General features: G+C 40.2%; 1 protein-coding gene and 1 long non-coding RNA gene across 2 annotated transcripts in view; one reads left to right on the top strand and one right to left on the bottom strand.

Moving 5' to 3' along the window:
* Positions 1 to 15,922, top strand: part of LOC129705084 (uncharacterized) — a 34,557-nt gene extending 18,635 nt beyond the window's left edge. The window contains exons 5-6 of the long non-coding RNA XR_008724849.1: positions 9,450 to 9,537; positions 15,823 to 15,922. This is a non-coding gene — a long non-coding RNA (uncharacterized LOC129705084). The remainder of the gene's footprint in view (positions 1 to 9,449; positions 9,538 to 15,822) is intronic.
* pard6a (par-6 family cell polarity regulator alpha) overlaps positions 13,712 to 25,030 on the bottom strand; it is a 56,416-nt gene continuing 45,097 nt past the window's right edge. Inside the window, 1 exon segment of the mRNA XM_055648476.1 lies at positions 13,712 to 17,008. Within this exon segment, the coding sequence (XP_055504451.1) occupies positions 16,161 to 17,008 (848 nt within the window). The 3' untranslated portion in view covers positions 13,712 to 16,160.

Below are 25,030 nucleotides of genomic sequence, written 5' to 3'. Positions count from 1 at the left end.
AAAAAGATAGATCAGCCATGAATGAATGGCGGATCAGACTCGATGGGCCGAATGGCCTAATTCTGCTCCCATGTCTTATGATAATTTTGAAAAAGTGATAGTGTAATTCAGGATTTGAAATCGTTCCAGCAGGTGTCAATCCTAATATTCTTAACAGGATGAGATTAAAATTTTACCAGTCATATTTAAATCTTTGCAGACTTTCCAGCTGCTACATGCTATGTGAATTACAAGACTGGTGCATGTATTATCAAACAGCAGCTAGTCTTGTTACAGCAGTTACATTTTCTGCAGCTCTTGATCTTAGATCAATATTGCTGCACAGGAGGTCCTCATTACACTCCGTCAGCTACACTAAACAGGCGCATTGTTTATGTGACCGACGTCAGACTCCTGAAACAGACCCTGTTCCAAGCTCTTTTACGGGAAAAGATTAGCTTTCAGATAGAGGAAAAAGTTCGTGGATGCACTCATCGCCCCAGACTCTTGGGAATGAATACTTGGCCCCTGACTGGTCAAAGTGGAGGAGGAGTATTCAGAATGGTATTGGGAACCTCAAGACCATGCAACAGGATTATACCAAACCTCCCGATAAAGGGCAGAAGAATCGTACCACAGTGCAGCACACTGGCGCAGTGGTAGAGTTACAGCCTTACAGAGCCAAAGATCCATGTTCGATCTTGACTATGGGTGTGGTCTGTACGGAGTTTGTATGTACGCTTGTACGCGGACTCGGGGGATATGGAGAGAAGGCAGGAACGGGGTACTGATTTGGGATGATCAGCCATGATCACATTGAATGGCGGTGCTGGCTCGAATGGCCAAATGGCCTACTCCTGCACCTATTGTCTATTGTTCTTCCTGTGACTGTTGGTTTTCTCTGGGTGCTGCCGTTTCCTTCCACGTACCAAAGGCGTGCCGGTTTAACGATTAATTGGTTTCTATAAATTGTCCATGGTGTAGGATGTAACTAGTTTATGGGTGATTGCTGGTTGGCGCGGACTCGGTGGGCTTAAGGGCCTGTTTCCACACTGTTATCTCTAAAAACTAAAACTAATGTCCCACCCACACGATCAGCCTCATATGTAAAAGATTCCCATACAGGTCTCATCGCTCTCCTTGGAACCCGCAAAATTGGAATGAAAGCAAGTCATCTTTGATCACGAGGGTCCACCTGCGAAGATGATCAAGCATAGCAGCAGCAGCAGGTCACATTTCATATTGCAAAGTGTAGTACTAAATAATACAGCTTTGTTTTGATTAAAGATGTAGTATTATGAACAGCTGACAAATACATAGAACATAGAAAGTACAGCACAAGAACAGGCCCTTCGGCCCACTATGTCTATGCCAAACATAAATCATAGATAACTGCAGCACAAAAACAGGCCTTTCAGTCCACAATGTCTATGCTAAACATAGACCATAGAAAACTACAGCACAAGAACAGTAGCTTATGATTAGGAGGCAATATTTTCCTTTTGTTGATTTACCCAATAATTATCAGCGTGTCAATGATATTTATTTTATTAAATGTGCTGTTGCTGTTTGTCACATTTCATTTGAATCACTGGGGGGGTTTTAAATAACACATTGGATTTTCACTCTAAGAGTTAATGTACTTATTTATAAAACCACCAAAGGTTGGTGTGTCTCCAAAATATTTTTTACTGGAAATAAGAACTTGATAAGCTCATCAGAGGAAGTTATCCTTTGTAATAATTTCTCCTGGTAATCCTGCCCACGCTGGTTGGAGGTTTTAATTCACTTTTTCTTCGGTACAGCCATGTCAATTTGAAACATGATACGTACATTTCACAAGCTCTTCCATTTAAGTTAAAATTCAATTAAAACAGAATTGCTCAACTCCATCCACCACCAGTTTTCAATCTCTTAATTGCTTTGAAGTCAAGATTTTTAGATCAATTTAATGTGGCTGTATACCAAAATATAATTAAATATTCCTGGATAACAGTATTTGCAAGAAGTGGTATATTAACTCTTGATTCTGCATCAGAAGAGCACAATTTTCACAATGAAAATATAAAAGCTTGATTCTAAAGACCAGTTTAAATGTAGAAAATCCCAGTGAAACTGAGTGATTAGCTTAGCACACTGACACTGTCATAATAGTGGTGGGGGGGGAGGAAAAACATTAGAGGAAACATCAGCTGCTCATAATAATGCATCTGTTAGCAATGTAAATTAGCATTCAATTTGTCCAGGGGATAGATCCCATCTGATCATTTAATTAAACCAAGGAAAGGATTGTAAAAATTCACAACTTGTGCTTATTAGGCCTGCACGTGGAGAATTGCCGTTGAAAAGTTACTGCGGGCTGTGAAACAGAAAATCCGCAGGAGTCCAGTTACCAGCAGAGGGGGTGGGAAGAGAGTAAATAATTAGTTTTAAGAAAAAACACCAGGGGGAAAAACAACAGTAATGCAGCTTGGAGAAGCTGCAACATTATAGGTGTAATACTGCATATGTGCTTTATCCAATAATCCCAAAGTCGTGAGTTTGTTGATTCTGGCAGCATCCTTAGAGAAGCTCCATAAATGAAACAGGTACTTCCTGAGTGGATTCCCCAGTTTCATTATCTGAATAACTTGTTCTCATCTAGACCACAGCTAACAATGGCCAGTTTTCTTTATCAACGTTACTTTTTTTGCATATCTTTCATTCATTTGTTCAATATCTCTCTATATCACCTTGTATATCTTATTTCCCTTTCCCCTAACTCTGTCTGAAGAAGGGTATCGACCCAAAACGTCACCTATTCCTTTTCTCCAGAGATGCTGTCTGACCTGCTGAGTTACTCCAGCTTTTGTGTCCATCTTCGATTTAAACCAGATACTGCAATTCCTTCCTACACTTCCCCAATGGACCAGGTTCCTATTGTACTTTAATATGTCTGACTTGAATTGAATTAACAAAGGCTTGGATGCCGTGCAATAGCTAAAGTCAAAATACTACTATGGATGCTGGAAATGCAAAACAGTACGGACATCAGATGTTGGAAATATTCAGCAGGTCAGGCAGCATCTGTGGAAAGAGAAACAGAGTTAATGTCTTACATAGACACAAGGAACTGCAGATGCTGGAATATTGCGGAGAACACAAGGTGCTGAAGTAACTCAGCAGGTCAGGCAGCATCTCTGGAGGACATGGATAGGCAACGTTTTGGGTGGGGACCCTTCTTCAGACGATTGTGGAAGGTGGGAGAGAGCTGGAAGCAAGAAGAATGGAGGTTCAGGCTCAAAGGGTCGAATGGCCTACTCCTGCACCTATTTTCTATGTTTCTGTTTCTAAGATAGAAACATAGAAAATAGGTGATGGAGTAGGCTATTCGGCCATTCGAGCCAGCACCGCCATTCAATATGATCATGGATGATCATCCAAAATCGGTACCTTGTTTCTGCTATCTCTGCATATCCTTTGATTCCGTTAGCCCTAAGAGCTATATCTAACTCTCTTGAATACATTAGATGTATTCTTGATGGTGGTGAGACACAGTCTGGCAAGTGAGAGGAGGATATAGCTGAGGAGGGTTTTGATTAACAGATGGTTGGACAAAGGTCGGAGATGAAAGAGAGACAAAAGAGTGTCAGATAAGGAGAGAAGATGAGTAAGAGTGAAAAGTGAAGCCCAAGGGAGGGGGTGGAAGAGGAGGAGGGGGTGGGATAGTGGAGAGTTGGTTGCACACCAAGATGAGGGGGGTGGGGTTGGGAGGCATTTGGTCGCAAGAAAGAAGGGCGAAGTGTAAAGAAAAGTAAAAATAAATAATTGGTGGGGTTACCTAAATTTAGAGAATTTAGTGTTCATACAGTTATGTTGTTAGTGGAATCAAGACTGTTAGAACTAGGAAAGACAAGAATATGATGTCAAAGAATCAGATATGTGCAAAGGAAATGTAAGCTGCTTTCCAGAGCTCCCAAGGCAAGGTGAGAGCAATTGCTTGGAGCATTGGGCCAAACAGGGAAAGCTGAAGGCAGCAAGCATCAAAGGAAAACCAGCCAGTGCTATATAAAAGGGGAATAGATCGTGTAAATGCACATAGTCTTTTACCAAGAATAGGGGCCATAGGTTTAAGGTGAGAGGAAAAAGATTTAACAGGAACCTGTGGAGCAACTTTTTCCACACAAAGGGCGGTTGTTATATGGAATATACCAGGAGGTAGTTGAGGCAAGTACTGTTACAACAATTAAAAGACATTTGAGCAGGTATATGGATAGGAAAGGTTGAAAGGCATGTGGACCAAATGCAGGCAGGTGGGACTAGTGTAGATAGGGCATCTTGGTCAACATGGGCCAGTTTGATTGAAGGGCCCGTTTCCATGCTGTATAACTCTAATAGAATCGTAATACACTAAGTAAATAAGAGCAGCAACAGCTTGCTTCAAACATCTAGCAATGACAGCACAGGTCCTTGTTGAAAATTCAAACTGTATATCATATTAAATATTGAAATCAAAAGATTGCAGACGCTGCAAAACAGTGTAACGAGACCACACCAGTATTGCGTACAGTTTTGGTCTCCAAATCCGAGGATTATTGCCATTCTGGTGCAGAGACGGTCACCAGTGATTCCTGGGATGTCAACTGTGAAGAAAGAGATAGAATACTCTAGAATTTAGGAGATTGAGAGGGGATCTTATAGAAACTTACAAAATTCTTAGATTTGGACAGCTAGTTTTGTTCCCGATGGGTCCAGGACAAGGGGTCATGGATAAGGGGGAAATCCTTTAAAACCGAGATGGCAGAACTTTTTTCACACAGAGAGTGGGTCTTCTCTGGAACTCTCTGCCACAGAGGGTAGGTAAGGCCAGTTCATTGGCTATATTTAAGAGGGAGTTAGATCCCTTGTGGCTAAGGGGATCAGGGGGTATGGAGAGAAGGCAGGTACGGGATGTGGATGATCACCATGATCATATTGAATGGCGGTGCGGCTCGAAGGGCCGAATGGCCTACTCCTGCAATAGTTTCTATGTTCTATGATAAATAAATGATATGTTCCATCAAATATGTCAGCAGTAGGCCACAGCGCACTGTATGCTGCACAAATCCACAAATCTCTATTTAAATTATTGACTCAATACAGCACCAGCCTTGAAAACGCAAGAATGCCTGGAACGAACCTGTCAATTATCAAATCCCTGGCATTAGCCTGAGTCACAGCCATTCAAATTCGATATTGATTTACACGAATTACAAGTTGTGTGGTCAGGCAATTTGAGACTGTTCTTACATTCCTATCTAAACAACCTTCCTGGATTGACGAAAACGAGGAGAATGAGCTGTGTGGGGGTAGGTTGGAAAGTTCAGATTGGATTCGAACAGGCTGGTTAAACTTTCGAGGTGGGTTAGCTTAAATAAAGATGCTGTCCCTTTAACCTCTGGGGTTGGTTCCAGTCTGTCAGGACATACAGTTGGGAGCTGGGTCCAGGTGACCGGGCAGTGATAATTATGAGAATTTGCAACCATTTGAACCGCAGCCAAACTAGAGGCTTCACTCAGGAGTGGGTCGTAGCTCCCCAGCTGACGGGACCTTTTATCGCTCCCTTTGAAGGAAGCACCACCAGCCCTAGCGAGTGGGCAAACATGGAGCCAGCCCGTAATATGAGTGTTTATACCTGTAATTGGATCATTTTCTCATTCAGACTCAATCGATCCAATACTAAAGGGCAGGGCAGGCATTTCGCAGTTAAATGTCTTATATCAGATTGGCGGCTCCTTCACAGGGCCAACCCTGTACTCAGTTTTCCTCGGAGATGAATCTTTGCCTTAACGGTACATTCGCACCACCTGTAGGTAAAGCATCAGCCCACATCACACTGATACAGTCGCTGTCTGCCTGAGATTAAATATTTTTACACATAAATTATGAATAAAGATAAGAAAATGTTTCAAACACAAGTAATATTTTCTGATTCCAGTAGCAAACACATTAAGGATTAAATGAATATAATACATTCTTTAACTTTTTGAATATCTCATAATTGCAGATTAATGAACTGAACTAGAACTGGGACTGTGAAAGTAGTGTGTGAACAGCAGAACAGGAAAGAAAACTATTGAGTTGACAGAATTCCAGATTAATTCCTTGGTAGAATAGTTAACAATTTATACACAGTTTATACAGCGCTGCGATCGCTTTTTAATAAAATACCAAATGACCTTTGACAAATCCCATGATTCCTTGCGTTTATCGAGATACTGAACTCGCTTATTTGGGCCAATGACAATACATGATGAGGGGAGCTAGAGTATTAGCACTGTTTCCTTCTCCACAGCTGCTGCTGGGCCTGTTTAATAAAGATTTTGCACATCTGCACATTTTATAGAAACAATGCACATGGCACAAACGTGCCCCGACATGGAATAATTTAAGACATCACCCGTAGTGTGACACTTGTTAAATTTCCATGTGCTCCTAAAATCTCTCCGAGTAATGCATATCCCAAATGCTAAGTTATTTTGTTAAGGTTTTATAAGGTTGGCAATTGATGACAAATGTAAAATCTCATTTAAGCTTACCTTCCAGTCCACTTCCCATAAAACTCTTTGTAATAAGAAAGAACAATAAAGCAGATCAGAAAGTTGGTTGGAGCCCAGCATTGAACAGGAAATTCTGTAATTGTTTCAATTATTACAGCAGGGATAACTAAAACAAGGCTTGGCCGGGGAATGGGAACAAATAGTAATGCGGCAAGAACGGATAAAGAGGGCATGAGAGATCTTAGGATTTTCACTAGCATCCTTCATTACCACAGATAATTAATCTATGCAAAATAATTCATATTGTTCCTGGTTTCCTGTTGATTATCTTCAACATGGCCTTTCTGTAGCGTGGGTGAAGCCTTAATTGCTACAAGACAGTGCCTTGTTGCCATGTAGTCCGTGGTTCATTCCCCTGACTAAAAAGGCAGAAATCTCCTGCTCCGTCTCAAATAGATTCCTGAAATTCTTTACGCCCACTGAAGATACATCGGTCTTTATCAAAAAGATGGCCCTTCTAACAGCGCAGCACCCACTTTGAACTGTAGTGAAGATCCAGGTCAGAATACATGCTGTGCAGTGCACTTGAACACGTTATTTAATGAGCAACTTCAGTTGAGTGAATACAGAGAAATGAAATGCACTGTTTGTCCTGTGGTCAAATTATAACCTCCGATATATTTTCATTGTCTTTCAAATAAAATTCATTACCATCCCTCTGCGACATGGCAGGAATTCACACAGCTGGGTTCTAAAAGGGGGAGAGGGGCCGATAATGAAAATGTGGCAACTGTGATACAAATACATATCCGCAGACAAAAGTCGAGCAGCAAATACAAGGTTTCCATTCTGCATTTGCTCATTCTCTTTAAGATGTGCAATACGTTCCTGGTGGAGCCGAATACAGTCTTTTACAGGCATTTAGTTGCAACCTCAGTTCATGCTGTCAAGTGGAAATACAGCAGATTTATAACATGGTTTATTTATAACGGCATTTGTAGTCAACTATTTTTGCTTTACAACAGGCAGAAAAGCGTCCAGTTCCCACTTTTGAAAACAACTTTTTAAACTGTTACAGGAATGACTGACTACCTATGAACAGAGAAGTTAGAGGCAGGTAGAGAGAGGCTCTCCCTCCCCTGATCCACCTGATTTTTTTTTCTTCTGTTCAACTCTCACCTACCAGCCTCTATCTCACCCCTCCCTCTCACTTCTTTATACTGCCCACCTTCCCCCTATACACTCTAATGCAGGATTTTGACTCGAAACACAGACCATCCCTTTGCCTCCACGCATGTTGTTTTCTCTCCCAGCAGTTTATTTTTTTTGCTTTAGGCTCTTCAGCCCTTCAACGTACTCTGCCAATTCATAAATTGCAGGTTAATGTTATATTTCAGCATCTTTCAATGCTATAAATAGGATAAACAGGGAATAGCTATGACCGTCAGAACCATTGAGGGGAGACCCAATAGAAGTATATGAAATTATGAAGCATTAAAATTGTGTATTTTAAATTCTCTTGATAATTTAAAATGATTTTGCTTGCCTATCAGAAGATGAATTGTTTTTCTCATTATCAGTTACATTCAGTGGTAAGAATGGGTGGTGAATCTTTGGAATTCTTTGCCACAGAAGGCTGTGGAGCAAAGGTCAGTGGATATATTTAAGGCAGACATAGATAGATTCTTGATTATTACAGGTGTCAGAGGTTATCGGGCAGGAGCATAGGGTTAGGAGGGAGAGATAGATCAGCCATGATTGAATGGCAGAGTAGACTTGATGGGCTGAATGGCCTAATTCTACAATCTCTTATAAAAGAACCTAAATTATTATATTTGTGAAACATACCAGGGGCAAGCATGGAAAGGCAGGTCGCAGATTACAATGTTTTTATAGATTTTTTTTAATGCATTACCCAATACAAACTGTTTGCTATCCGATCACAATGATACAGTGTTTCCAGTATTACTAACTGACTCGGTTCTGCGAGAAAACAATAATATCTTTGGTACACTATTAAAAAAAAGACTGAATAACACAAAAACCTCTTTGTCCTGTTGCCGTATCCTTGCTTAAAGTACAAAGTCTTTGTAAATTGACACCATTTTCATTCCTTAAACCCTGCAGCAAAAGCCCTCCGATATTTTAATATTTGACCGACCAAAGCACATTTACTCCAGCCCCTTCCCCACATAATTTAACAAAGTATTATTTACCCTTTTCTCACAAGAATCCTAATCACATGTTTAGCTCCTCTCCAGTGGCTGGCTGCGTCTATCTTTCACAAGTAGAAATTACCATCGGGTTTTGTCGTTAATAAATATTCAAACATTAATCTTTAATTATGCATTCACACTTTTTGGTAAAATTAAAAAAAATAAAATTAGACCTTATTTTGACTTATTCGAAGCACACTGGCAAAAAAAACCAAAACGTATAATTAGGCAATTTAGCTTAATTAAACATGGAATTACAAATTAGAGAAAATGGGATGGTTGGTAATTTCTGCATTTCACCAAGTTCATGTTTTAAGAAATATTTGGTCAGGGACATGGATAGGTTTAGGAGGACATGCGCCAAATGCAGGCAGGTGGAACTAGTGTAGATTGGACATGTTGGTCAGTGTGGACAATAAGGGCTGAGAGACATATTTCCACATTGTTTGGCTCCATTCCTAGGATGTACGGGTTTGTAGGCTAATTGGCTTAGTATAATTGTAAATTGTCCCTAGTGTGTGTAGGAGAACGTTAGTGTGCGGGGATGGCAGGTTGGTGCGGACTCGGTGGGCTGAAGGGCCTGTCTCCGCGCTGCATCTCTAAACTAAACCTTAAAAAAAAATCTATGAATCCAAGAGCAGATAATGGGAACCACCAAAGGTAAATGTGTGGTATCTCGTGTTTATTTGACAGGATTGCCTCTCAAATGTATGTTTGCATCTTCCCATCATTTAAGGAGACATCAAACGAGTGAAAGACCTCCATGTACAACTCCTAAATAAAGGAAAAGAAAAATATTCTGATGTGCACTCACACAAAATGGGGTAAGTTTTCAACCAGACTGATTTTAGCTGACGTTATCAGAAAGTACCAATTTTCATGTCAACTGAAATACCTGATTTTTGTCACGTGTGAGCAGGCGAGTATTTTGTAACTGAGGGCAGCAGCACATTACACTTCAAATCTGCTTCACGTGCACCATTTCTACTGCACACACTGATCAACACTCTCCCTATATTTAGATGCAAGACTTTTAATTATGTTAATGCTTTTGGCATTAAACAAAAATTAAATTAGCTCCACAGAGAAAAGCAGATGACAACTGATGACAAGTGGGGGGAAGAGATAACAAAGGACATCGACACAATAAGGACATCAGAAATGAGATAGTGGCCAGATGGTTATACAGTTACTATAAAGAGATAATTTGCAGTCTTAAACATTCATTGTGCTTCTGCTTTTTATGAATATTCCCTGGCACTTTACACATAGTAAACTTGTTCCCAGGCAATGCATGTCCAAAGATCATTCGCCACATATAGGAAAAGATAAATTGCTGGAGTAACTCAGTGGATCTGGCAGCATTGCTGAAGAACGCGGATAGGTGGAATTTTGTGTTGTGTCCCTTAATCAGATGGATTGCATTTGGGTGGGTGGGCAGAAAGCTAGAAGAGAGGAGGGGCAGGACTATGCCTGGTAAATGATAGTATGTGTGGGAAGGAACTGCAGATGCTGGTTTAAATCAAAGATAGACACAAAATGCTGGAGTAACTCAGGCCAGGTAGAATTTCTGGAGAGAAGGAATGGGTGACATCGGGTCGAGACCCTTCTGATCAGTCTGAAGAAGGGTCTCAATCCGAAACCGTCACCCATTCTTTCTCTCCAGAAATGCTGCCTGTCCCGCTGAGTTACTCCAGCATTTTTTTGTCTATCCTGGGAAGTGATAGATGGATGCAGATGAGGGGGGTTGGGGAGGGGTTAAAAGGCAGATGTTTGGATAAAGCTCCCAGATGAAAGACAAAATGGTGTGAGATAAGGATAGAAGAATTTCAAATTGTGAAGCCAGAGGAAGGAATGTAGGTGGAAGGGGATTTGGTAAGTTACCAAAAATTGGAGAATTCAATGTTCATATCATTGGGTTGTCACTGCCCTCGTGTAATTCCTCCAATTTGCATGTGGCCCAAGATAGAAAGGTCATTATGAGAATGGGAAAAGGAATTAAAATGGCTAGCAACTGGGATGTCCAGCAGACCGAGTAAGAATGCCTGGCTAAAAGATGTCCAAGTCTCACTGATGTAAAGGAGACACCAGCAACACTGTATATAGTAGATGAGCTGAGAGGTGCACATGAACCTTTGTCTCACCTGGAAGGACTGTTGAGGTCCCTGGATAGCTGCAAGGATGGAGGTATAGGGACAGGTGTTAGATCTCCTGCGGTTTCAGGGAAAAGAACCTCGGGAAGGGTTGGTTGGAATTAGTGGACATAGGAGTTGTAGAAGCGGTCTCTGGAAGGCAGAAAGTGGTGGATATGGGAAGATATGACTGGTGGTGGGATCACATGGCAATGGCAGAAATGCCAGAATGTGCTGGATGTCACAGACCCCTCTGTGGGCTCAAGGGGCAAGTATAAGGAGGTGTCTGACTGATCTCGATGCGACCTCCTTTACATCGACGAGACAAAGAGTAGACTCAGCAACTGTTTCACCAAACACTTGCGCTCGGTCCACCTTCTGGATCTCCCGCAGGCTAACCATTTTAATTGTCCCCTCATTTCCATATTGACCCCTCTGTCCCCGACCTCTTACGTTGCCAGAGTGAGACCACATGCAGACTGAAGGATCAGAACTTTGTTGTAACCTGGGAAGCTTACAGCCCCCAAAAAAACCATTGAATTATTCAATTTCAGGAAACTAATCAAACCTCCCCCCCCCCACCTGTACTCACATCCATTTCTCCCCTCCCATCTTAATTCTTACCACTGGCTTCACAATTCTCATCTCTTCTATCCTTGCCTCACATCCTTTGTCTATTCATCTCTGGTCTTTGTCCAACCATCTGCCCATCAATAAAAACCCTCTCACCTATATCCACCTTGCCAGGCTTTGTCCTGCCCCCTCCTCATCCAGTACTTCTGCCTGCCTCTACCCCAGACCCGAAACGTCACCTATCCATGACCCAGCCGAGTTACTACGGGACTAGGTAGAAACAAGGAACTGCTGATGTTGGCATAGAAAAAGACATACCTCAGAGTCTAAACTTCCAACAATCAAATCAGCAAAAAAAAAAAAGCAGAGCTGCTGGAAGTACTCAGCAGGATTGACAGCATCTTTGAAACAGCTTCCCTCCGTAGATGACTGCTGACATGCACAGTCTCTCCAGCATCAGCTTTTAATTTCAAGTGTCCAATATATGCCAAATAGCACAGAGTGAAGACAACAGGATACAGTGAACCAACAGTGAAGGACACTATCAATGCATAGAAGACATGCTGTGGTATTGGTATTACACCAAGCAGGGCGAGACAAGTTGTGTGAAGCATCAACATCATGGGATTGCAAACTTAATGCAGAGTGAACAGAGGAAATATTGCCAGGCAGCAACATATTGATGACAGCACCAGAGAGAATGGTGTAAAGATGGCAAAGGAAGCCAGTGATAAAGGTATATAGACACCAAAAACATGAAACGACTGCCAATATTTTAATCTTTTAAATCAAACTGTAACTTGTCTGAGCATTTATTCACTGGGCAAACTGGGTCAGGAGGATTATCCAGTTTAGCAGAGCTAGATCAACACATGTTATATGTATTAAGCTCCAGTCCAGTTCCCCAATGAGATCATTGTTTTTTTCCCCGTCTGTACAAAGCCACATTTGCCCATGCAAAAGAATCACAACAATTAATAAATCACACAGGTTTTGGTCAACCATCCCCACATTTTAGCCCATTTTGCTTTTACTTCCCCAAATGAAAATAAAGATTGGTCAGTAATTACACTGTGGAATAAAAACCGTACAAATAACTTGGCAACTGGGCTCAATTGACAAGATTATGTCCAGTATCAAATCTGGTTAATTGCTGCTGGCTGTGATCTTTGAAGTCAGGTAAACAGTTTAGATTGGTAGCAACTTTCTTCCCATTTCCAGTGGAGAGGTAATTGAAATGTACCAAGTGGCTTACTCTGCTGCTGTGCCAATCTAACCAAAGCGGATTGTTTAGCATTCTGACCAAGCTAAAGTTGGTATTCATATCTCGCATGCTTTTACCTCACCAGCCTGTCGAGTCCTCTGCCTCTCAGTCTGAAGGGTCTCGACCCGCAACATCACCTATTCCTTTTCTCCAGAGATGTTGCCTGACCCACTGATTTACACCAGCTTTGTGTCCATCACCGATTTGAATGGTTGTGTTCAGATTTGCCACTTGAATGCTTGACAGAACCCATTCTCCAAATACTTGTTTGCTGCTAAAATCTTGTACCACATTTTCCATTGGTCTTTGTTATCCATTCTTCCTCATGACATTAAGCCAATTGACTCAGAGTCTAAGTTGGTTCTCAGGGCAATCCCTTGTAAAATATTCTCTCACAATTGGCCACCACCAACTAACAAGTTTCTTCCACCACCCATCCACCCATTCCCCACGAACCACGAGGAATAGTTATAATTGTAATCTACAGCAGCTAATGAATCTGCCAACTAGCATGTCTTTGGGGTGTCAGAGAAACAACTAAACAATTGAGGGAAACTTTTGCAATCAGGGGAGATCATGCAAACTCCATACAGAGAGCAGAGTTCAAAATCAATGTTGTTAGAACAGTTGGACTGCTGCACCACGAGTAGCCCCATTGGTCCTTGCTGGGTAGTAGTTCCCCAGCACTGAATGCCTCCAATTTAAAGCTTTCATCCCATCTTTAAATCAATGGGTTCAACTTTTAGTACTGCAAACATTCCTGTCCCTTAAATCAAATGCATACCCTTCATTTTATTAATAAGATAATGGTCCAAGCATCTGGGAACTGTAATGGTCCATGCATCTTAGATACTCTTTGGAACTTCAACCCGAAAATCCTTTAATTCTCCATTGGTCGCCAGTCTTCAAACCTAATCTTCCAGCCATGTTCTGAGCTCAGTAACACTCCATATGTCATTCTGTGAAGTACACTGGATTTTTTAGTCCATCACAGATACTACAAGTTATAAAGATGTTAAAGAAAACACATTTTGGTGCATGTTAGAACTTTTATTTGAATAATCAACGTACATCTATGGAACATTCACAATGTTCTGCAATCTCAATCTTCACGACTGCTCATCTGTTAAATAAGATAAATACAAGGTAGTATAGGTTATGGGAAGTCAAATAGAGACCAAGGATTGAGTGGGGTCAAATACAAAAAAGTAAGAAAAATACTGCCCTCATTTCATTAAAAAATTACAAAATATCCCCAGTTAGATAAAATTGCTCTCATCTCTTTACTAAACAGATTTGATGCATAACAAATCAAAAAATACGTACATGTTCTAAAAGAAATTCAGCAAAGTCACACCCCACCATGGAACCCTGCTGGCTCAGAACTACCACAAAGAAAAACCTTTAAATGTAGTGATGTGCAGCAGAAATAATTACAAAAAATGATCCAAAAAATAAAAATCAATCACATTTTGCCTACAACTATGGTTGACTGCTATAGCCCTATAACATTTAAATGATGACAATTTACAATTACCGGAAGCATTTCCATAGTGGTTTTCATCCTCACTTAAGAACTACTAAGTAGAGGAAATGTTATATCAAAGATTTTGGCAATCCCAGTTTTATTTTGATGGAAAATAAAAGCTGCTCATTCTACAGGAAGCTTATGAAAACTGCAGTCATTGTGCTTAATACTTTAAGTGTGCAGAGAGGTACATTTTGATTATTGTTGGGAATCCAGCAGTCAACAATGATCAGACTCTAGGTTTAAAGTAATGGATTAGGCCTCGAAACTGACAGGGTGGACAAGACTAAAATTAATTGCTGTGTCTTGACAATGTGCTCTCCATTTTAATTGTTAAAGGCTCCAGGTTACCAAGATCACCTACAGGGTCCATACAAGGAGCTCGTACTTAATTTTCTACTATTTTTAAATGATTAGTAAAGTTGCACAATTATACTCTAACAAAGTGCATCCAGTTCTGCTGGAAATGAACGTGCCGATACTAAACTACCAACCTGTGTAGAAAAGAACTGCAAATGCTGGGTCATACCAAAGATAGACACAAAGTGCTGGAATAACTCAACGGATCAGGCAGCATCTCTGGAGAAAAAGGACGGGTGACGTTTCTGGTTGGGACCCTTCTGCACATTTCCAAAACATTATGCATCCTTTTTCCTCCAGAGATGCTGCCTGACCCGTTGAGTTACTCCAGCACTTTGTGCCTATCTTCTAATTACCAACATGTTTGTCAAGTTTAGACTATCCCAAAACCTCAACAACAAAATTGTCACGATATTTATGTGGATAAAAAGTGAAATGTCTTCAAATTCATTCCCAAGTGTTTCCATATAATTTAAACCCCAATTACAGACATTGTGAAGCTCTTTAGATGACAATGCTGCCTTGTGTGCCCTAGGTTTGTCAGTGAGAATATCCATTTAATGAAAGATTAAAAATCAGAAGCTTTATTATTAATTAATTTATGGTACGCTGTAGAGAAAAATTATCCTTGGACGTAACTACACTGATCTTTTTCTGAAAGTATTCCAATTTAAAAAGTGCTCTTTGTCATTTAATGTACACAGTAGTTGGAGTATTATTGATGGTTACTTATCTCAGTGTCGAACAGTGCTCTGTTTAAGGAGAGGAAAGTACAAAATGTGTGCAATACAGAAAGAATATGTCAAGCAGCATGGTTTTAAAAGGTACTGAAGCCAGCAGGGTTTCTTAAAATTTAAGATACAGGTAGGTTAAAAAAATACAATACAGGAAACCCTCATACCACCAAGGAAGAATCTGCCTTACAGCAGGAAATCCACAAGTTTAAAATTGCAAAGCTCTCAAATATCCTTTTAGGGAGCAGAGCAGCTACTTCACGAAAGGTTTATGCTCCACTGAAGATCCTGTCCACGTTTAATCAGTTTCATAATTGTTTTCCATAGGAAAAAGGGGACACCTGCTCTCAAATTGGATAAATGCAAATAATGCTGAATAAGTAGTTTGTAAGTTTACATTTGTAACAATGAGGTCACTGATGCAAATGCACAGGTTCCATGATATGAAGATAGTGAACCCGCATTTTTAAAAACGCTTGTATTGCAATTTCACAAGATACATTTGTCTCCAATTGCAGGTAACATCTGCTCAAATGCTGCTCCATAATATGATGCATTCCAGTTTTATTAAACAGGAAGCAGTTCGAGAGGTTGGCTTCTAAACAGAATCTTGGACATTTAATTGCCATCGAAAATGAAACATGATGCGAATACGCACAATTCTTCGTCAAAGATCCTTCATACAAGCGATTACGATTTTTCTTTCATAAATACTTCTAACCTCCAGATTCACCATCGGCGTCAAATATTCTTGTGAAAATTGATTGGATTCCAACCTCCTTAACAAGGCTTAAGTCAGGTTTAACCACAAAGGACTTGGAAATGTTATATAAAAGTGATTATAAAGGAAAATTGTCTATAGTGTTATCATTGTTCCATCTTCTCGCATGTTTCCATGGCCTGAACTTATTTTGCTGGGACTGTCACTGTGTATGTTCAAAGAGTTTAAAGACCCTTTATATTTGTTTTCTTTGCTGTCTAACAGTGGGCTGTTTAGGGAGAGGTTATGCTGCAGCTTTTTTGTAAGATCTCCATTCACATAGTTTGGGAACATTGTTTTTGGAATGTATGATGGCATGTCGTTTTCAATTATTAGATCGCCTTCGTCTTCACTCTCTCCTTCAGCTGCACTGTAGTGGTTGGCATAGTGTGAAGTAGCTATGACATTGTGCTGGCTTGGACTGCTGTCCGTGGAAACACCAGAACTGCCAGAGGCCCTGCTGGTGCGAATGACATTATTGCGTTGATTTGCTGGCTTCACGGTAATGATCAGATTATGACTGTTCGCTACCATCATGTCGGTCACTTGGTCCAGTGACTTCCCGGCGACATCAATCCCGTTGACCTCGAGTATTTCATCGTTCACCGCAAGCAGGCCAGTGCTCTCCGCCAAGCCACCTCGGACAAGCCTGGAGATGAAGATACCTGGGACCTTTTCCACTCCTTGAGGGGCCACCCGTACACTCACCCCGTCGCGAATGTAGAATCCAAGTGGTTTGTCAGAGCCGTGTTTGTGAAGACGGACCCTGCGGTGAGTTTCTGGAAGGATGTCCACGTCAATAATGGAAGAGATCTGTCGGAAATCCTGCGGCATTCCAATCAAGATGTGAGGCTTTGACTTGTGATAGACAGGCCGTAGCACATGGAGACCTTTCTTCTTGCGTAGGAGAGAATTGGTTCCAAACGCCCCGCAGTCACCTTCAGCTGCAGAAAGATGCAAATGTTTGGTTAGATTTCTGAAGTAACATTTGAGCTTTTCATTTAAAAAGGAAATCAAATCAAATCAAAAGCATTCAGCACTTATCTCACGTCCTAATCGGAGAGAATAAATATTTCCACCAGATTTAGCTGGTGTTAGAACTCTCCTTAAAACCTAGCCAGAATGTGGCAGAGATTTGGTTGTAGTAGGGTTGTTTGCTGGGTTTATATTAAGAACTTAAAGTATTAGCTTAGCGTGAAGTTTAAATTTGGCATTGCATTAAGTTCATTTTATCGAGTTTAGATATATTGAATGATCAAAAGGGGGGAATCACTTATCTTGGTAAAACCCATAGAGAATTGTAATACCGAGGGAGCAAAAGACAGATTCATCTTCCAAATCTTTCTTTTATGTTCAATTTAGATTCCAGGAGAGTCAGAAATATTTGTTCTCAGTAAAATGAATACAATATTGCAGGATACACTACCATCCAAAATACACTGGAAAATACCTAGGGATGGTCACATCTTCATGGAAAACATTTGTATAAAGGACACATAAATGTCCAAGTTTCAGGTCCAGTTACATTCTCTTCTCTCACCCCTCTTCCAACTACCCCCGAATACACACAGCCATAGTACTTCTTTAATTAGAGGAAGAGCTCCCTAATGCAAGCAAGCAAAATTTAGATTGCACACTAAAAGCAGATTGAGGTATTTAAGAAATATACTGCGTTTGGGATCACTACAGTCGCTGCTCCTCCCCTCTTCAGTACCTCATCTCACAATCAATTACACTTCAACTGGTTAAGAAGGAACTGCAAATGCTGGAAAATCGAAGGTACACAAAAAAGCTGGGGAAACTCAGCGGGTGCAGCAGCATCTATGGAGCGAAGGAAATAGGCAACGTTTCGGCTCGAAACGTTGCCTATTTCCTTCGCTCCATAGATGCTGCTGCACCCGCTGAGTTTCTCCAGCTTTTTTGTGTACACTTCAACTGGTGCCCGACAGCCAGTCTATCCCGGTGCAAAACCACCCATTATGTTTCAGATCCTTCGGCTAAAAATTCTTGAAATGGTTGAAGTTGTTGATAACTTGTTGTTAATTTGAGTGTCAGATAATTGTTGCAACTAATACTCTGCCAGACCACTAAAGAACATGGCTGAATTATTTTATGGTCTGATTTGCTAAAGCAATAGCTGACAATTTGAGAGGAAGATAAATGTCATTTGATTTCTGTTCATATCATTAAACTGTCTACTGCTGCTGTAAATTCCAGAATTTGAACTGCTCAGCTGACTGAAGCATGCATTTAGATCTAACATTACTCTCAGATGCGATTAGTAACATTTCATAAAGTAGCTTTTCAACATCATAGTAAAAAATTAAAATTCATGTTACATCAGATTTAGTACTTGAAATGCACAAAGTGACCTCTTCCCATGCTGCAGTTCATTGATGACATAATAGGATATTATTTATTGACAGCACTGCAAGAGACGATTTAAATCGCAATGAATCTCTTTAGAGCAGCTTTTATTCAGTCATCACATCATGGCCCTTCTGACTGACTACACTGCAGGACAGGAAAAACAACAGGTTCCATGTATTTCATATTAAAACGTCTAGTTAAAGGCAACCACAATACGCTCATTTTTCTTTCCTCCCATCATTGGAAGAGAAAACTATTTTCTTGGATTACAAAATTACCAACAGAGTGGTTGAAAATTGAGACCCTTGAGTGGAAGTGTGTTGTCATTAATCTGGAATATACACAAGTGCAAAATTAAACACTTTCTATTCAGCATTGAAAATTTAATGCTGCATAAAAATGTATAATTTCAATAATTTTTCATTTCTTGGTCAGTTGAGACTCAATTTGTTCAGGTTAGAAAATTCAAATCCCATTCAAGCACAAAAATACCCATCAGACTTTATCCCTCTCTTTCAGCTCCTCCCTTATTTGCACCATGATGAAAACATCTATATAACTGGAATCTCCATTTTACATTGGCACAAATCTTGCATGGTACTCCAATTGCCCATCCCGAATTGATCCTAACTGATTGGGCCCCGTTATCAAGCTGTGGTGTTATCCCTCTGTTCGGGCAACAGTGCATCTTCCAGTCACCCCATAGCGACTGCAGTCAAACAAGCCCCATCCTCTGGTATTTAAGATGGGAAAAGATCCTCAGATCCAACACACCGTCCACCACGACCTTGTATGGTCTGGGAGTTGGTGTTTGGAGTTACCACTATATTCCACCACATCAAGCATGAGGGCAGGAGAAGTGGATAGAAATGGGGCTGAACAGGCAAGGGTTTGGAATGGATGGATGGTTTATAGTTGGTACTGACTCATTACCCAAATTTGATATTGTTCCATGTTGAATATCACAAATTATTGCAGTACTCCAGCAGCAGTTAGTCCCTTAAATAAAAGGGGTGAAAGTATCCACACAGAAACTATTATCCATAGACACAAAATGCTGGAGTAACTCAGTAGGTAGGACAGGCAGCATCCCTGGATAGAAGGGATGGGTGACATTTTGGATTGAGACCCTTCATCAGACTCTAGACCAGGGGTGGGGAGCCTGCGGTCTTAAGGCCACATGCGGCCTTCTAGGCCATTAAGTGCGGCCTTTTGAAGGAATCCAAATTTTGTGGAACAAATCCTTTTATTTTTATTAATATGTTTTTGTTCATCTTTTATTATTTTTATTTTAATCGTAAAAGAAGATTCAACGGCTACAATTCAAACATTAGTAAGTCATGAGGGCTATTTTAACACCTGTTATGCTCACTCTAGAATGTACGTTAACTTTGACATGCACGGAAAATGCTTTCTTGCTTTTCAACTGCTTATTGCTGCAAATCTACATTCTCCTACCCAACCCAAATCAGGACGCCCTTAAGGTCACAAATGACAGATACTCATCTAGAAGATCAGCTGAAACTGCGTACCTCCATGTTGCAACCAAATATTCAAATGTTTTCCCACAAAGAGCAGTCACAACAAAGTCATTAAAAGGTTAATTAATGTTAGAATTAACAATTTTTTTTCATTTTCTTGAAGTTAGTACATAGTAGTTAGACTTGTTTACCAAATAATGTACATTTTGAAGTATATCTAATTTAAGTTTCTTGGCTGCGGGCTTATTAGATTACAGCTAGCTTAATGCGGCATTCCAACATGAAAAGGTTCCCCACCCCTGTTCTAGACTCTGAAAGACATGCAGACTTCAGATTCCGAAGAAGGGTCTCGATCAGAAACATCACACATTCCTTCTCTCTAGTGACGCTGCCTGATCAGCTGAGTTACTCCAGCATTTTGCATCTATCGTCGGTATAAACCAGCATCTGCAGTTCCTTCCTGCACAACTACCATCCATAGACCAATAGGCGTTATTTTATAGGCTAATACTCCAATGGATTACTAAGAGTGATACACTCAAAACAACTTAGAAATAGTTAGGTGCAAACATTTCAACATATCTGGCAGCGAGTACAATGCTCTTTTTATAGTGCAAAAACAGTCAGATCAGGTTACGTAAGCATGTCAATGAGTAACACAGGAGTTTCATTGAATGAAGGTGGGAGATCATGCAGAATGATTGTGGTTTCAGTTCATGGTTGTACAGAATTAAAAAAATTAATACCACAGAAATAACAAGTAGTCTTCACTGTGCCCGTCAGCACTTCAGTTTTAATTTAGTTTATTTGCACATGTACTGAGGTACAGTGAAGAGCTTTTTGTTGCGTGCTATCCATTCAGTAGAAAGACTATACACATGATTACAATCCTGTGTGCAGGACAATGGGAATATCATTTGGAGCATAGTTAGAGTAAGAAATTCTGTTCTTGGTGTAGAGCTTTTGAAGAGTGGAGCTATTGTAATGAATGATTGCAGATCCACTTCTGGGACCAGCATACAGAGAGTTGCCTTGAGTGGGTGCCATCCTGCATCTATCTAGCAGACACCTTGATGATTATGAGTGCAGCACTGACCATCAGATGTTTAACCGAGATCCCATGAATAGAATTATCCTTGCATTCTTGATACTTATCCCTCCAGCAGCACCATTTAAACTTGATAATTTGTACTCTGCTGCTTGGGGGAACTTGTCAAGAACAAACAGGCCACGTTGCAAGCAACAGATAGCCCCGAGCCCAATTGGACAAATGTAGGCAAGATGATATATAATGTGAAGTGCAAAAGATGCACAACCCTGTGATGTTATGTGCAAAGTTCATACCTAGGGATGCTCAATGAGGAAGGCTTCCAAAGTGCACTGGCCTCATTTGATGTTGCTGGTCCTGAAATGTTATAGGTTGTTCAAATGCAATGTGACAGAATTAAAACTGGTACTTCCAACCTACCCCATATCATCCCCATTTACATATGCTTGCCCCCATCCCCACCAAAAACATTGCAATTCCCCAGAAGGGGAAAAAGGCCAGACCTGTTTGGGGAATTCCTGATCCATTCAGCCAATCAAAAAGGGGGGGGGAAAAAAGAATCCGTCTCAGATCAACAAAGTCCCAAATTTCTCAATTACCTTCTTATTTGCTCCAGTGCTTGGAATAAGGAATTGTACCACACAACTTGTCAGCCTGGTCCTAATACTGTAAGAAAGAAGCTCTTACATTTAACCTAGACCTGACATTGCACCACTTAAGTGACACCTGGTTCTCAGTAATGTACTTAATTCAAAGTCAGCAATTGGAGTGACAGTGAATGTCTAATTTACCCTGATCTAACCCATGCATTTTGGTATCCTACCAAGCTACTGAAATCAGGTTTCATTGATTTCTTAAAAGCAGTTCAAAAGGCATCCAATATGCTGAATGCTGTCCTAGGCCATGTGTGTTCAGGAGTCAGAAGCATGCTCCTGAAATGCATGCGTTAGATCAGGGTAAATGAGACATTCACTGTCACTCCAATTGCTGACCTAGTTCTGTTCATATATTACAGGCATTTGGATTCAAGTACATACATACATTTTGTTGTTAGAAAATTCCAAGACCTTTGATTTTTTTGCAAATTATCAGGATCACCAGTTTCACCTTTCACTGCTGGCGTTTCTAAAGCCCTACTCCAGACAGTTAATCGCAAAAAACGAATCTAAGCTTGAGATGGAGGAAGTAGGATGCACAGCCAGGGGTCCCAGTCTCAAAATAAAATACCAGCCATTCAGGAGAATACATTTCTTCTTTAAGAGGTGGTGAATCTTTGGTATTCATTATGCAAGAGAACTGCGGCATTTTCACAATTAAAAATCATCTTGAAGAGAATCAAAAGATTATGGGATTAGTGCGGGTAAGTGATTATTAAGATCAACCTGTTCCTACTTTTAAAATCTTTAGTGTGATTGGTGCCATCTTCTGGAAGAATCATTAAACAGAGACTAAACAGAGTCTCAGATGGATTATAAAAAGCCAAGACATTAATAAAAGCAAGGTGGTGAGCACAGGTGTCCTCTTAGCAGGCATTATTTAAAAAAAAAAAAAAAAATTGGCCCTGATCTCATCTCATAGCTATTTCTCCTGTCATTGCTTGCAATCTCATCGCTTGATTTTGCTGCCATATTTCCAGTATTAGCCATTATCCAAATGATCAGCCATCAAAAGTGCTTCACTGGCTCAAGAGGTCTTGGTATGACCCAATGATGGTTGAGAAAGACAATGTACAAATGCAAGTAATTGCTTACGTACAAGGAACCAGGAATTGCTCACAGGACAAAGTTATTACTAATCGTGTTAATTGCAATTTGCTAATAGCAATGATGCAGAAAATATGCTCCCATTCAGGTTATATTCAAACTAGAATTTCTTGGCAGATTGCAATGTAGATCGGCATTTGGTATCTAGCCAAGACTTCAGGTTACTTTAAATTGCTTCCTGCTGCCAGGTTTAACTATCACGAGACAGGAATAGCAGATGATGGTTTCCAAAAAGAGATTAAAAAAGTGCTGGAGTAATTTATTGGGTCACACAGCATTTCCAGTGGACATGGATAGGTGATGTTTCAGGTTGGGACCCTTCAGTCAAACCCAAAAAGTTACCTATCCACGTTCTCCAGAGATACTGCCAGACCCATTGAGTTATTCCATTGATAGTTTTTTTTAACTATCAAGTATGTTCTAATGATACTTTGAGGGCATGCTTTTTAAATGTTAAATGGAAAAATTAACTGTTGTGGAAAAAAAACCCTCATTTCCGTGGAGGTTGTGCTGGTGTTTATCTGTGACTATTACATGACCAATTGCTTTGCTTCCTCTATATTTTCCTAGTATGTAATCTCAGTTGCTCTTGCAAAATAAATGCACCATCGCATGCCAATCTCAAGTTTAACAGTTATACTTCCTGCAAGCTACTGTTATTGCATAGTCCTCACAATTCAATGTCAAGAGGACTGTATTTGCAACAGGTCAGAAACCATCAGAAGAAGAACTTGTAATTTAGGGACTAAGAAGGAGAACTTCATAATGCATCTTATTTCTTTCCCCAAAAGAGTCCCTGTCAAGAGTTGAACATAAGCCTTGTCCAATTTTAATCTCTGTAGAACAGAGATTATCTGTTTTATCAAACGTGCCAAACTATCACATAATCACGCATCTTACAATGTACAAATTAAAAATTCTCAAATGTTAATTATGTCAGTACCACTATAACATTTCTCCAACTAGGGAAGGATACAGTTCAGAAGATTGAAGTAACAGCTGAGCACTGCTAAAGGCAGGGCATCTCAAATGAGACAACACAAGAGATTATAAAGAGTAACAAATAACCCAATAAAAGTTCATGCTGAATGTGACACTCCTATGGAACTATTGGATTGATACAACTCTTAGCAGATCTACAGAACATTCAAAATCAATCCACTTAATCAGATCCCCTTCTCTGTAGTTAACGATCTGAAATAGGAATCTAGCTGGAGACTGTTCAGATAGATGCAGCATTCATAAACACAAGGATGTACTTTTATCATGATTTTTTTAAAAATTAGTATTAAGACAAGTGTATATAGTGATCTATGAACAGCACTTGTGGATTGGCCATTAGGGAAGATTCACATCAACTGTATGTTAACTTTTGTTTATAAAAGGAACATGTCAAGAACAATTATAACCAATATCAACTAAATTTGGTAATTTCATTTTGAAGGTTTTCAAAATCTGCCCTCGTCCCTGTGCTGTTTACACCACTGCCCACTGAATTAGCAGGTATTGGAAACACTCACCGGGGAACCAGCACACTGAAATTTAGCACTGAATTGCTAGAAATGTTTTCATGGGGCTAAAAAGGCAACGTTCAAATGTAGTTTTAAGTCTTGGTAATTAGCACAAGATTGACCAGAAAGATTTCTGCAAGACTTTCCCCAATGAATTTATAAGTTTGCAAAAACTTGTGGGCAGCATTTATCAAGACTGAAGCCAGGTCTGGTGTGAAAACAAAATAACACGGAGGATTTAAAAGAAAAGTCGTAGGTTGCTTCATTGAGATTAGCCCCCAAACTATAGCACCAAAAGCAGGTCAGAGTCTGAGTGTTCTGCTAATTTGTTCTTCTAATCCTTTGCTGTAAAAGGTCACGAGTTATACATCCTAATTGGATAGAGGGCAGCTCCACGTCATCCAGAATAAATTACAGTAATTGGCATCCCCTCTACCACTCTAGGCATTCTCTCCCTATTACACATTACACTTCCACCTCACCAAGCTTGCTGGTAGCTCTTCCCAAATTCAACCTCACAAAGGACAAGGGCAGGAGATACCTGGAGCCACTAACACATTCCACGCTAAATAATATAATAGCGTGCATTGTATTACTGATTGTAGTGAGTCAAGGGCTATCAAAGACAAAATGTTAGCCTAGTTGGTTAAATACATTTTCCATGAACAAAAAAGGACATTGCAAACAGGCAGAGCAGTTTGGATAATAAAGATGGCAGCAAAAACTTGAAATAATATAGCAATACAAGTTTTTCTCAAAATCCTCGGGCGGCACAGTGGCACAGCGGTAGAGT

This window comes from Leucoraja erinacea, chromosome 17, assembly GCF_028641065.1.
Source record: "Leucoraja erinacea ecotype New England chromosome 17, Leri_hhj_1, whole genome shotgun sequence".
Lineage (NCBI taxonomy): Eukaryota > Metazoa > Chordata > Chondrichthyes > Rajiformes > Rajidae > Leucoraja > Leucoraja erinaceus.
This window is presented reverse-complemented; position numbering and strand designations above follow the sequence as displayed.